The 15,623-nt window shown below is 35.5% G+C and overlaps 2 protein-coding genes across 8 annotated transcripts in view; one reads left to right on the top strand and one right to left on the bottom strand.

The window, feature by feature from the left end:
• The window catches only part of chb (CLIP-associating protein), an 81,575-nt gene extending 74,498 nt beyond the window's left edge, over positions 1-7,077 (bottom strand). For 4 of the 6 annotated variants that reach the window (XM_085942766.1, XM_085942774.1, XM_085942768.1 and 1 more), the window contains exons 1-2: positions 6,898-7,053; positions 1,224-1,627 (exon numbers count right to left, since the gene is read on the bottom strand). The gene's annotated coding sequence lies outside the window, so the exon portion shown is untranslated. Of the gene's footprint in view, positions 1-1,223; positions 1,628-6,897 lie in introns of all 6 variants that reach the window. The other 2 variants (XM_085942767.1, XM_085942771.1) reach the window with 1 other exon arrangement.
• A 7,612-nt stretch (positions 7,078-14,689) lies between these two features.
• Positions 14,690-15,623, top strand: part of Jasper (JIL-1 anchoring and stabilizing protein) — a 43,719-nt gene continuing 42,785 nt past the window's right edge. For both annotated transcript variants that reach the window (XM_085942942.1, XM_085942941.1), the window contains exon 1: positions 14,690-14,984. In XM_085942942.1, the coding sequence (XP_085799068.1) occupies positions 14,904-14,984 (81 nt within the window). In that variant the 5' untranslated portion in view covers positions 14,690-14,903. The remainder of the gene's footprint in view (positions 14,985-15,623) is intronic.

Here is a 15,623-nt window from a genome sequence, read left to right as displayed (position 1 = left end):
TAAGTAGTTCCACGACTCGCCACTAGGTAATCTGAGCATTACCAATATTTATGCTCTCTTTTCTCTAAGACAGCTAAGAGGTGGGTCCCAAGATTGGAAATTTTTGTTAGATGGGTCGGAGCCCAGTCAACTTTGGGAACCATTGATCTATGTTATTAGTAATTACTATAATATAAAGACTAATTATATTATTTGAGTCATTAAAATTACATTCTAACGGTTAGATTAGATGATTAAAATGTAATTTTAATGACATATTATTATGTAGGTTCCAGCTAAAAAGGTCCCTTCTCAGACGATGCTTGATTAGTAAGCATAGTACCTAAGTACGCACGGAGTGGGGTAGAGATGTCAAAAAAGAATCCATACATTAAAAGCAGTGTTTCCCAACTTCACTAGTGTGTCGCAAAATAAATCGAATACTAGGTAAGTACATATATAATAATTCTTAAGTGCAAATGTGTTAGTATTTCAAGCAAAGCTTTTTTATTTAACAATTTTGGTGTCGCGGAATCACAAATAATTTAAAAGTGTGTCGCTAAAATCAATCGCGAAATGTTGAAAAACACTGCTTTAAAATATCGATACGATAGTTTACGATTCAAAAAAGGAAGTCTCGCGGACAATCATCATAATATTATGATATCGATATCAGTATGGATACTTTTTCTTTTGATATGACATCTCTAGAGTGGGAACTTGGCAAACATTCACAGGGAAAGCGCATGCAGCACAAACACAATAAATTATTATAAAGTCAGAAGCAGCAATGGTAATCGTCGAGCCCCTTCCTTTGCTACTGCATACGAATCACCATCACCGCATTGTCTGGACAGGCATTTGAATCATTTATAATCTCGTAAATATATATTACTAAGTACATATTATTATGATACTTAGCTATTATAAACAATAAATGTGTGTATGCAGAAATAACCATCCACCGGGCTAGAAAGACTCTGATGGACAAGCCGAAATTATCCAACCGCTAAGGAGTAGATTATCATAAATAATATATCAAGTGATAAGTGGTTGTCTGATATTTTAGTCAATATGCCAGTACACCCAAGACAACCGACTGGCGGAGACTGGTGATAAATAGAGAAGAATGGAGAATATGATTCGTGGAGACGATAAGGATCCAACCTGGGTGATGACGATGACTTATGATGGTACATGATACACATACAGTATTAAAGTAAATTGATATGGACTATACTTACAAAAAAGATCCTAGTGTCCCGTCCCCGGCAGTTATGTATCCAATCGTTTTAGAAAAGATGGTTTGAGCAGTTTAAGAAAAACCCCCTTTGAAACCAAACGTCTCATCTCTCCATACGATTAAATCAATAATTTACAAAAATCACTTTCTAGATGTAAAACAAATAAAATCGTCACATTACTGTTAAAAACAAAAATAATAAATTAATATCGCGTAAGTCGACGACGATTTAGCACACACTACTTCTGCGGGGGCAATCGATTTAAATTATATTTGCACAGCACTATTTTTTGGTCATTCCACAAAGAATCACTTTTTAAATAAAGAATTTCACAGCACTTTTTAACGTTATAAATAATCATAAATGACTATGGTCACATGTTTTCAAGGTAGTTTTTGTTACACCTATAAAAATCACATAGGTATTCTTATTAAATTTAATATATAATCATAATAATAATAATATAGAGTATCCCAACATAGCTAAATTAGTTTCATACTATGTAGATAGGTACATACGCCATATAAACCCTTGCAACCCATGTTTTCCATTCTCAGATTTGGCGCAAGGGCGCGAAGGTTGAAATGAATTGCATAAAAGTGAAGACTTGCATCCAGCAGTGGACCGAATACGGATGAAGAAGATAATATAGCATATTGAACAACTGGTAACCTGACATTAACTACCATGCCCCCCCCCCATCCTGTGGCGGGCCACCAAGCCAGAATCTTTGGCAGGCCCCCCTACCTATCATTTAGATTACAGGCAGTATGCCGCTCTACGGTAACGTTTTCCAAATGGTGTTTGAGGTAAAATTAAGAGGATTTAGTGTATTTTTTAGCGATTTTTAGTATCCTTAACACATCCAACTTGAATATTTGAATTGTCAAGTATTGACACACATCAAAAATTGCATCACATGACCACATTTTGTAAACGATAACCAACGTTAATATTTGAACTGAATTAGCGGCGCAGGCGACTTTTATACTATCAGGGTCAATTTGTGATGTTTGTTTATTTTACTAATCTTCCCTTCCCTTCTCTTTCCCGTGAAAAGATCGTAAACACCTTAACGGAAGGCACACAAAAAGAGAAAGAATCAAAATTTGCATAATCAAATAATATTAAGTTAATATCAAATATCATTGGTCATCATCTACAATTCTACAAGAAAATTTAATATTACTGACAAAATAGCCTCTAATCCTAATCCACATCTCTAGCTAGAACTAGGCCCTAATACTCATGAAATGAAAGTAAATTCAGGACATATCTCTTAACTCTTTATTTTTAAGTCTGTATGTACCTTGAGACCCAGATCTCAATACACCGTTAACGTCGGATTATACAGATTGGTATCGGTTATGCGGTCTCCTGTGAGATAACAGGTCATTGGTTACAGCCGTACTTAGTTAATTACGAAATAAATTGTTCAAAATATGAAATACTTATCTATTTACTTACATATGTACACAATCTATTGTTTTATAGCATAATAATATAGAAACAACATACGGCCTCAATAAATCTATAAACACATACCTAAGTATATAAATAGTAAATTTTATATTACCTAATAGATAAGATAAGTTTTAAAAACATGCACATATTGTCTGATTCCTTTAACAAAATAGCTAATCTGAAAAAAATGGGCCACAAAAACAAATAAACAAAATAATAATTACACATCAAAGAGGTTAGCTGTACTATTTGGAAAAAATATAGGTACCCAACCGAGAATAAATTTAAGATTAACAAAAATCAAGTTGTGAAAGGCATTAGACATTAGATTATTGAGGAAAAAAGTGTTTACTTTATAGGTAGGTATAGTTTTCAGGATAACTTTCGGCCGTCAATACTATCCCTATCCGTCCTTTATTTAGGATGACAATCCATGATTTGAGCACGGTGCCTTTTAAAATGAGTGTATTATTAAAACCCCAGTTTTGTCTATAATTTTTAAAATCGTACTTTATATTTTTTGAACCCGAGAACACATGTGGGATCTTATAGATTGGCATCTTCGGGGAGAAATGGTTGGCAAAAAAAAAGAAAATGTACTTTTTCTATAGGGAAAATCTTAGGAAACGAACGGCAAAAAATTGAAAGTGGACTTTGGGCGAAAAAATCGATCGTATTGAGGAAAAACTAAAGAAAACAAAAGGCTCTCGACGAACAGATTTGTTTGTAAAGAAAATTTACAACAGTTTAAAAAATGAGGTAAGTACAAAAGAAACTAATTTGTCCCCTATATACCTACGCCAATGAAATATCACCATGTCTAAATATCACGAAATGTGAGCATAATGGTCGCCGTAGCCATCCACCGACCTGATGAAAATTGATTGGCATGGATCTCTAGAATCTATCGGCACCTCTGGTGATAACTGTTTTGGTTTTGTGTTGGTGACTGCGGTTTTGTTTCCGCGGATAATTCTATGACTACACCCGGTCGCCATACGAGTGAATGAATGAGTCTGTGGAGCTGGAGATACGAAGGGTATGGTCGAGTGTACATATTTTCTGGTAACCTGTATGAAGTTCCCATACTATTATGAACGTCCATAATGTCTTGCCAAGATATTATTCTCAGTTACAAGACGAAACGACCATTGGACTTCTTAGTTCTTGACCGGAAACGGTAATTTTGCTCCGAGCTCTGTATATAAAATCTGCAACTCGCGTATGTGGCAGAACGCCGATTACATCCACTGGGAGTGTCCCCATATGTCGGTTGAAATGGAAGTGCTTCACAAGTCGGACCCTCAATTAGACCGATCGGCTATCTATTATATGAGGGAAAATTTCTCAGGTTTCAAAAAAACTACGGGATTTTACGGCGAGCGAGGTCATTTCTCATTGAAGATGGATCTACCTAGGTTCCCACCGCCACCCGTCATGTATGTACAGCCGTGGATATGCACGGCCGCCTTCCACTACGCTATAAACGTGTCTGAAAGAAGTGATTTTAAGTGTTCATTCCGTCCCGAGACGGATCCGCACGGGACTGATGCTGCAACCATGCACCGTAGTGCTTAAAGAAGGAAGTTAAGAAAATAAAGGGGGAAAAAAGATGGATCGTAATACATTAAGACACTCCAATGCACGCAAACCAAGGTCTTGGGAAATTGATCATGTTTTTTTTTTTCGACCATGTCCGATCCTAATAGGATCATATGGGCCTCCACAGAGTAGAGGTTTGTATTAACAAATTTTGTTTTTCTACGAGAAATGGATGTCAGCCACTTGCTCAACCTATTAGGTCCATACCCTGACTCACACACAAATTGAAAAACAATATGTGTACTTGCCACCCAGGATTCGAACACGGCGTGATAGTCCAACGCTTATGCCGCGCGGCCACCGTGGGTGTGGTCATGTGGCACTCACAATAATATAACGAAGGTCGCTTAACGTTAGTTACGACACGGTATAACGAGTGTGGAGACGTGGCGGGTGTTGGAGGGGAAAAACAAACGTTACAAAACTTCCTCCCTGATATTTTTTTAAAAACTGCATCACTGCACCGATTAGACTTAATTACTAATGAATGTCAAAATACGCAGAGTTATCATTTTATCACACAAATACTGACATACCCCACAATACATCCACATATTATTAAACAATCTTCAGCTACTAAGTAGTCACGCGTCCTGACTGCAAAACTATGAGTAACCATTTTGTTATCTTGCCTCATTTACCGAATTCCTACTTCATACCTACGTTAAATTTAATTTGTTCAACCGGTAGGTATTGATCATTGTCTTTACGTGCCTTTTTTGTATGTTTACTTTTATTTAATATTATTTCACAATCATACAGTGTTCGAACAGCATAATTAAACTAAATTGCAGTAGAAATTGTAGTTTTGTAGAAATGGGGTAACGATTTGCTTATTATTATGTAAGTAGTATGATGATAACATTTCGATAAAAAGTTTTTAATTCGGTACTTAGTGGCACTGTTTATTCAGGACCAGAGAATCTGGAGAGACTGAAACTTCTTAGTTATGGGCAGTTTGAAAATACAAAATAAATGTGGATTGATGATGTGAAAGAAATCGCGAATACACAAAAAATGGTACCAACAGATCTGATGCAGTCCTGTCTTCCGGAATAGTACCTACGGATTCTCGATTACGAGGCAGACCCAGGGAACTCAGAAATTATGGGATTATGCAATTAGTTTATATCAATGATTGGACCTACCTGCAGGTACGTGATGGTATTATTGGTAAAAACTTGGGTGACCTCCGAAATTTTTTAATGTATTTTCTCCAGGGAAATCAGAAATAATGGGAACTGAAATACCTAATGGGTAAGGAGAAACAGGCAACCGATCTCGAGTAAGGAAGAATAAGGGATAATTAATTTTAACACGTGTCAAGCATACGTCATACGTCGAATACTGACAACTGTTCTCGGTTTATGCATTGACGCTCGTTTAATATTGGTGTATTACACACACTATTGCACGTCTATAATGTTTGGTTCACTTTCGTAGGACACTCACACATTCAAAACCCTGCATCAAAATCTGTCAAATAATTGTATTGGTATATATACCTATAGCCTATCGGAATTCTATTTATTAACTGTTCTATGAGGCAGACCACTAAAAAAACTAATCTTTTTTTGCCTTAACAATAAATTAAATAAAAACACCATTGCAAGTCAATGTGTTTTTATTTCAAGGTTTACCATAATATTGTGTCACAGATATTATAATATAATAATAACTACCTACATAACTAAACATGCATGACATTTAATATCAGATACGAAAGAAAGTAAGTGGCTACCTAATACATATTATAACCAAATTATGCATGTTTGTAGTTATTAGTTGGTAGACCAATAAAATATGAGTGTATATAAATACGTCAAATTAATTTAGTATACCTATTTATACGGGTATTTAAGAATATATTGATTCTTTGAAAATAGATTTCAAAATAAGTCTTGACACGTGATATTATATTTTATGAGCGACTATTTGAAGGCTGCTGAAAATTTGCCGTCAGGTAGGTTAAGTACTTGGAATTTGTTTACTGGCGTATCAATTTCAGACATTACCTATTTAACCCTCCCAAAAGGCAGCAGTGATAACGTAAAGAGTGTTTAGTTATAGGTAGATATAATATTAACAAAATAAAAGACTTGTCCAAAGGCGAAATTTCTGCATTAGCATAAATGACATCAGAGATTGATCAAACAAAATAAATTGGTGAATTTATTTTTTAAGCAAAAACAAATTGTCTTCGATTTGGTTCCAGAAGCGTTGTATTGTTGATACAATTCACATTTCAGATATTGTTTCAAGTGTTAATATGTTGTTTTTAAAAACAACGGGATATCAAGGTGAAAAAAGAAGGTTTTTGCACCGGGCGAAGAATTACGTCAATCGCATTGGCAATGAACAACTGTCAAAATAGGAGTCTAGAAATGATATACATCAAGGACAAACTACCGAATAATAGGTAAATATTGGACCCTCCAAGTCAATACAACGCAGAAACATAATCTTGCGTAATGTGTTGAACGGAATTAGGTCGAAGATTTAACAACATAACAAGGATTTAGCACAAAAGTCGTTAAAAGGAAAACATTCGTCAGTAAAAGTGGGCAGGAACTTCCATTTTGAGCAGCGCCCGTTCTATAATATTTACCACTTTATTAACCTATGTTAACGATCAATCGCAGATAAATCACTTTTACAATGGTTCACTTTTAATGTATTAGCGCGAAATAAACCGGAATTTTGCGAAAAATGTCGTTTCACAATTACACACAATGATGTTAGCAAGACCGTGGGCCTTCATTTTGAAAATTTGACGACGAGAGCGCATGCGCAAATAAAAATTAGTCACGTGACATGAACATGAACAATCGTTCATTATTGCTATTAGAAAAAAACATAAAACTTCCAATTTTGTATCAAATAGATTGAAGACCGTCCAATCTCTTTGGTTTGTATGTTATTTCGGGGTCTCAGTTTAATTAGGTACCTACCTACATAAATGATTGTATTATACATAATTTATACACGTTATGCCGGCGATCCATTGGCACGCAAGTCAAACAATTTACAGTATTTGGACTTTTTTTTCGCGTGGAGCACCCATCTGCGGACTTTTCAATCCGTAGACCATGCTCGTGGATTTCAAACATGTTTGATTCCGAGTTGCTAGACTTCGTCCGTCGATCACTATGCAAATTCGATTTGACAATAGGCGATCATTCGGACAGAAAAAATCTGTAATTGTTTTAAACATTTTCACTGATTAATTAGTTAATTTAGGTACACATTAGAAAATGAGAGATTTATTAACTATTTTTTTTATTTATACCTATTTATTAAATTCATGAAAGAAAACGTAAAACTTGTGTTGTTTTTACTGGTATATTATTTTATGCAAGTCTACATATAAATAACACAAAATTATCGGATTATCGGAAGACATTACGATAATCGCAATTTTTGACTTTGACTTTTTTTGCTTTTGACAGCTCGACTTTTATATTCGTTCGTTGATCAGTAGCAGAGCATAGACAAATCGGACGATTTATTGTCCTCGGACTTTTGGCTCGCCAATGGAGCGCTGGCATTAGGGTCAGCCCACACGACGGTGCGTGTGTATGTCGGGTCCTACAAAAACACACCATATATACGATTGATAAAAAATTTTGCAACCACACGATCGTAAGTTAGGAGACTTTCTTGAATTCAGCGGTTGCTAAAAACGAACTGACGTCATTTATACACAAGTTAAATGAAAGGATCGTGCCCTTGGCCTTAGAGACAATCATCCAGGCGATCATTAAGCGAAAGATGTTCAGATAAGAAAGAGCACGAGTGTTAATCAATTCGGATAAATTTAAATCTATATACGTACAGGTACAGGACAATTAAAATGGCAAAACGATTATTTTATATTTATGATACGATATATTTATTATCCTTGGACTTTTGGCTCGCCAATGGAGCGCTGGTATTATGCAGGCGATCCAAAAGTCCGAGGCACAGAACAGATAATAAATAGAATACCGATAGGCTATATTCAATACGCCGCACGTTGAAGCAGGGTTTTTGAATGTGTGAGTGTCCTACGAAAATGAAGCACGCATTATGCACGTGCAATAGTGTGTGTAATACACCAACATTAAATGAGCGTAAATGCATAAACCGAGAGCAGTTTTCAGTATTAGACGTACACCGTATTCTTGACACGTGTGTAAGTTTAACCCAGGTTCTTCCTTACTCGAGACGGTTTCCTGATATCGCCTTACCCGTTGGGTATTTCAGTTCCCATTATTTCTGAGTTCCCTGGTCCGAGGATAATAAATTATTAAATTTGTCTATGCTCAAATAATGTTTGAGGCTTTCACGGTTGTTTTTTTTATCGTAGTAGATTTTTGGGTTTCCACCGTGTACGTACTTCTTCCTTCTTTACTCGACGTTTCTGGCTTGTTGCAGAGACCATTATCAAGACTGATTTACTGATAGTGCCGGAAGCCATGACGTTTTTAACCGTAATCCATCATCCCTATTAATATTTTCAGGGTATCTATGGATTTCTATGCTCTGCTACTGACCAACGGATAATCAACGAACGAGTAAACTCGACTTGTCAAACAATAAAAATTGTAATTAGGTATCAGAATGTTTTGTCCCGGATAGGGCTCTAGCCTGGGGGCCCGGGCTCAGGAAAGGCCCGGCGTGGCAAATCGACCAGATAAGTGATTTAAACACACATCACAAATTCTCGCGAACAGTAAAAAAGTCGCCTGCGGCGCTATTTATCTTCAACATTATTATTATTTGAAATTATGTGGTTGTAACAATTTTTGATTGTGTTTCAATACTCGACAATTCCATAATTCAAATATACAGAAAAACACTATAATTATTATATACACATTAATTTTACCGCGTACACCATTTGGAGCTACTGTAGAGCGTCACACTGCCTTTATCTTTAGCGATAGGTAGGGGGCCCGCTTCAGGATGTGGGGGCCATGATCCTGACACAAGTTTTACGTTTTCTTTTAAGAACTTCATAAATTCAAATACTTACCTATACCTATTATAAACTTTGCTAAATCTTTCATTTTCATGTAAATTAACAAAATAATCAATAAAAAAGGTTTAACTCATTGCGGTATTTTTTTATTGTTCGGTAAAACTACTTACCTACCTACCTATATTATATTTTACTTAGTAGGTAGGTACCATATTTAGTACAGCTATGGTAAATAAAGACCCACAAACTTATCTGGATAATGGCCAAAAATAGAACTACGTACTACCATAGGACGCCATATTGAAAAACGTTATTCTAATGTCAATTTTGCCTATATCGAGTCGTGATTGGGTAGTTTTCGACAGTGGCTCCATCATCTCATTCTCTAAATAAGTTTGTAGGTCTGTAGGTACCTAAACCCATTATAGAGGTTTTGAAACAAAATAAATTTTGATAATTAATCTCCTTTAATAATCGTAATTATATGTTAACGGTTTATTGTGGGATACATAATAATATTGTAAATTAATTTCTTTTGACGTAGGTAGGTACTTGTATTTTGTATTAGGTAGAAATAGTTTGAGTATCATTATGATTTTTATTGTCTATGTTCAACATTATCGCATCTTTTCCAATTTCAGCCTTCAGCGCAGTGTTGCCAACCGTACTATAATTATAGTATTTGTACTATAATTTTGGTCCGTGGGTTCTATATTACGACCGTACACCCTAGATCAGGGGAGGGCAAACTTTTTGGATGGAGGGCCAAATTCAAGAATTCAAAATGAGCGGCGGGCCGCAAGTAAAATACCATTTTTAGATATACACTATTTATTATCACGAAAAATAAACATTACAAAAAATTTAATGAGAAGAATGAAATTGTTGTACATTTTTTTAAATTCAGGTGTTAATTTTGTAGTTGATATTCTCAAAACTGCTTGTAAATGGGCATCGGAGATATTTGACCGTAAAGAATTTTTATTGAGGTTCATGATCGAAAATGTTTGTTCACATATATAGGTTGATCCAAAAACAACGAATATTTTTCTTGCATAATCTTTAAGTTGGTCGAATTTGTTTGAATTAATGGCATTATAAAATTTGGAGATTTCTTCACGACGATGCAATTCTCTTAAATCAGTGTCACACTGCAGATCAATAATCTCAAGTTGTAGCTCTGTCGGTACACTATCAATATCTATTGAAATCGATATTCAACGTAGAAAATAGTGGTTACATAGTGTAAGACGAGACGCAAGGAAAACGTATTGAGATAATACATTTACGAAACAATAAATTCTTCAAATTTTTATCTATTTCAATATTTTTTAAAAAATTATAAAAAAGTTATTCGTAATCAGAAGTACAATATTAATGATGGCGGGCCGCAAAAAAATACCCGGCGGGCCACATGCGGCCCGCGGGCCGCAGTTTGCCCTCCCCTGCCCTAGATAAACGTCAGATTTCTTTTTTCAATACTTGAAAGCATCTAAGCAAGATTTTTTGAGCATAGACAATCATGGAAAAAAACCGCAATTATATGGCGAAAACGCTATTATAAGCGTAGACAATAAGTACAAATATAAAAATCATTTACAATGTAAGTATAAAATTCAAACATTTTAAATTAATAAAATTCGCCGTTTTCAAAAATCAGTATAGCATAATAGAGTTCGCCAATGCATTTCATAAAATTTAAATAATTATAAAGTAACCTAAGACATTCGTGCACACACCAAAGCAAATTATTCGCCAATCATGCTCGTATTGGCTTACGGGAAAGAGCACGCGACGTTCAGATTTCGGAAGGGAATTGAGTTATTTTCTTACAAATTTCAATATGGAGCGCTGCGATTGTTTGACATTTCGGTATCGAGCATTCAAATAATATATCAATAATTTTAGGCCTACCGCGCATGGACGTTACATAACCGGCCGGTAGCATTCGGACAATCGTTGGTTTGCTCGCGCATGATCCAAATTATTACCGGCCAGTATGTTTGAGCGCGCATGGCGTGATTTAGATCGGAGGCAATGCGCGCGCACTGAAGATATGCTTCCGCACCGAAAAATGGCGGACGCAATATAAGAAACGTCAAAATGGATTTTGTAGAGCTTATATTATATAATATATAGAGGTTTTGTATAGATTATCAAACTGTTTTAAAATGTGGGTGTATATATTATTAATTTATGAAGAAATAAACTGAAAAAATGGGACTGGTACGCGCATGCAAAGCCAATAGGTACGCATCGATGAACTGTCAAGTCAAATGTGGCGGTTCGATGTATGCGTGCGCTACATACGACCGCGTCACTTGTGCGTGCATGTATGAGTGCACTCTCGGCTGGCCACAGTGTTGCCATATTTTGAAAGTGGAATTATAGTACAGAGCCTCCAAAATTATAGTATTTGGGGATAAAATATAGTACGCGTTGTCATCTCTTGAAAATGAAAATTTTCCCAATTTTTCATAGTCGGCTCGTTTTTTTTAGAAAAAATATTTCTTCGCGGGCCGCAGGTTCCCAAATTTTCATGGTCGGCTTGTTTTTTTTAGGAAAAATATTTCGCCGCGGGCCGCACGTTCCCAAATTTTCATGGTCGGCTTGTTTTTTTTAGGAAAAATATTTCGTCGCGGGCCGCAGGTTCCCGATTTTTCGTGGTCGGCTTGTTTTTTTTAGGAAAAAAGGAAAAATATTTCGCCGCGGGCCGCAGATTTCCAAATTTTCGAAGACCACTCGATTGCGAAATGGCAAATGCAGAATTATAGTACTTTTATATAAAATTATAGTACGATTTTCAAAATTATAGTATTTTGGCCGTACTATACCTATTTTATATCGTACATAGTACGCGGACCAAAATTATAGTACAAATACTATAATTATAGTACGGTTGGCAACACTGGCTGGCCATGACTTCTCATGTGCGGGCTCTCATTTAAAAGCATTGCCAATGTGACCCCGGCCGGTTCGAATCGGTGTAAAATTTTGTGTCTGAACACAGATTTTCAATTCGGCCGTTCGCTCGATCGTCCATGCGCGGGGTTGCATTGCAATACGATGGTTACAACTCCTCGATTGTTGACCGTACGATAGGAAATCGTTCATGCGCGGTAGGCCTTATATAATCATTGATACAATAATTTGCTCCGACACTGCCATCCATTCGCATTTACCCCGTCAAAATAACCCGAAAAAAGCACCCGCATCGATATGGAAGGTCCGGTCAAAAGAGTCTCAAAAAATATCCAAATATATGACAAATTGATGGCTTTCATTGTATCTTTTGGTCCCCTGCATAATTAAATGTTACGTTTGTTCATTAACAACAGGTAAGTAGGGAGAATTACAGCGGCATTGGGTTTTTTTGAGACTCTTTTGGCCGGACCTTCTGTACCGATGGCGGGTGCTTTTTTTGGGATATTTTGACGGGGTACTTGGTTATGAAGCGCTGCGATTGTTTGACGTTTCGGTATCGAGCATTCAAATAATATATCAATAATTTTATATTATCAAAATTTTATGAAATGCATTGGCGAACTCTAATATGCTATACTGATTTTTGAAAACGGCGAATTTTATTCATTGTAAAAGATTTTTATATTTGTACCTATTGTCTACGCTTATAATAGCGATTAAGCCATATAATAGCAATTTTTCAATGATTGTCTATGCTCAAAAAGTGGCGCTTAGATGCTTTCAAGTACTGATAAAAAAATCTGACGTTTCTCTGCGGTGTACTCTCGGTTAATTGAGCCGGTCCGTGTACTATGTACGATATAAAACAGGTATAGTACGCCCAAAATACTATAATTTTGAATATCGGAAAAAATATGTAAAAAGTACTTATATTTCGATATTTTCTTTCGATAAATTGGTGCAAACTACTATAATTTCGCAATATAAGAAGATTTGGAGAACTTGGAAAAAAAAATGTAGGAAAAAGCGTAAAAAAATCCCTTGACTTTGGTTTAAAATGAAATTTCTTGAATTCTACGGTAATCATTTTTGGTGGCAAGAGGTACCTAAATAAAAAGGGATCTCGGAGTTTCTCAAATTCTCCGTTATTTTTTCTGAGAAACAAAAAACCTATACATTTCAACAGATGACAACGCGTACTATATTTTATCCCCAAATACTATAATTTTGGAGGCTCTGTACTATAATTCCACTTTGAAAAGATGGCAACACTGCTTCAGCGCAGTGTTGCCAACCGTACTATAATTATAGTATTTGTACTATAATTTTGGTCCGCGTACTATGTACGATATAAAATAGGTATAGTACGCCCAAAATACTCTAATTTTGAAAATCGTACTATAATTTTACATAAAAGTACTATAATTTTGCACTTGCCATTTCGCAATCGAGTGGTCTTCGGAAATTTGGAAATTTGCGGCCCGCGGCGAAATATTTTTCCTAAAAAAAACAAGCCGACTATGAAAAATTGGGAACCTGCGGCCCGCGACGAAATATTTCACCTAATAAAAACGAGTCGACTGTAAAAAATTGGGAAAATTTTCATTTTCAACAGATGACAACGCGTACTATATTTTATCCCCAAATACTATAATTTTGGAGGCTTTGTACTATAATTCCACTTTCAAAATATGGCAACACTGTTTCAGCGTTAAGCAGTGTTGCCATATTTTTCTATGCTGATTATAGTACAAAAGCATAAAAATTATAATATTTCTGAAAAATATATAGTACAGGAACATTTTTCATCTTGAACCCTTTAAAATTATAGTATTTTGGTATATTTGGCGTAAAATTATAGTATTTTACATTTTTCGCGAAATCAAAATTATAGTATTGTACTATAATTATAGTACGGTTGGTATCACTGGCGTTAAGCATTGTTTATTACACCTAATACCAGTGTTGCCAACCGTACTATAATTATAGTATTTGTACTATAATTTTGGTCCGCGTACTATGTACGATACGATATAAAATATGTATAGTACGCCCAAAATACTATAATTTTGAAAATCGTACTATAATTTCATATAAAAGTACTATAATTTTGCATTTGCCATTTCGCAATCGAGTGGTCTTCGAAAATTTGGAAATCTGCGGCCCGCGACGAAATATCTTTCCTAAAAAAAACGAGCCGACCATGAAAAATTGGGAACCTGCGGCCCGCGAAGAAATATTTTTCCTAAAAAAACAAGCCGACCATGAAAAATTGGGAACCTGCGGCCCGCGACGAAATATTTTTCCTAAAAAAAACAAGCCGACTATGAAAAATCGGGAACCTGCGGCCCGCGAAGAAATATTTTTTCTAAAAAAAACGAGCCGACCATGAAAAATTGGGAAAATTTTCATTTTCAACAGATGACAACGCGTACTATATTTTATCCCCAAATACTATAATTTTGGAGGCTCTGTACTATAATTCCACTTTCAAAATATGGCAACACTGCCTAATACCAACACCAGCCTCTCTATGCCGGAAGAGTTGATGTGGTATTTTTGATCAATTTTTATTAAACAAACAGTGAATTATTAAATTCATTTTGTGATCAACGTTCCTTTAGACGCAAAGTTAGAGAATGTGCTTTCATTGATTGCAAATTCAATAGTAATTTTGTTTCGTAAACCTGATTAAATTCTAACGGCGGCAACTGCACTTAGCTAAAATGGTTAAAAAAGCCAAAGTTTTTAAACCTGGCGATTATGTATTTGCCAAAGTTAAAGGGTACCCAGCGTGGCCTGCCAAGGTAATATTCGTGTTTTATCAATCCGTTCGGTTGTTTAATTAACCTATACGTTTTTAACGGCACTGTATTTCGTAAAAAAGCACCAAGCTAACCCTAAAGTGTGCTTGACGTATGGACTGTTTCAATGTCAGAATGCTAGTTAGTGTTTACTTATTTTCATTGAATTGAAACAAATAATAGTAAATATGCTCCGCACTACTATTTTTAAATATAAGAAGCTCAATATTGTCACCCAAAGAAGATATCAACAAACACTTAGTATGGCACTATTGTAGTGTACATTCATTTCAACCAATGCAACCATGTATCAATATTGTATTCTTTAATATAACTTACTTATGCTAAGAACTGGTTGACTTCTAGGATTTCAACGTATAGCAGGACACAAGAAAGCTATATCTATGTTTATACGTTGGGTAGTTAAACCTTACGATTGATTAAATCCACATGTTTTTCGATGCTAGTTTGGGTCCAAAGAATTATGAAGCGAATGCGTATTCGACAATTATGGAAGATGTCTATTAAGGAACTTTGGTAGGATACTGCCAATATCACTATTTATTATTAATTTATTATAAGCGCCCACGATGGTCTAGTGGCAAAATATCCGCTTTTGAAGCTGGGAATTACGGGTTTGAA

Source organism: Rhyacophila brunnea, unplaced genomic scaffold, assembly GCF_057557595.1.
Source record: "Rhyacophila brunnea isolate RB1 unplaced genomic scaffold, BYU_Rbru_1.0 scaffold_15, whole genome shotgun sequence".
NCBI lineage: Eukaryota > Metazoa > Arthropoda > Insecta > Trichoptera > Rhyacophilidae > Rhyacophila > Rhyacophila brunnea.
This window is presented reverse-complemented; position numbering and strand designations above follow the sequence as displayed.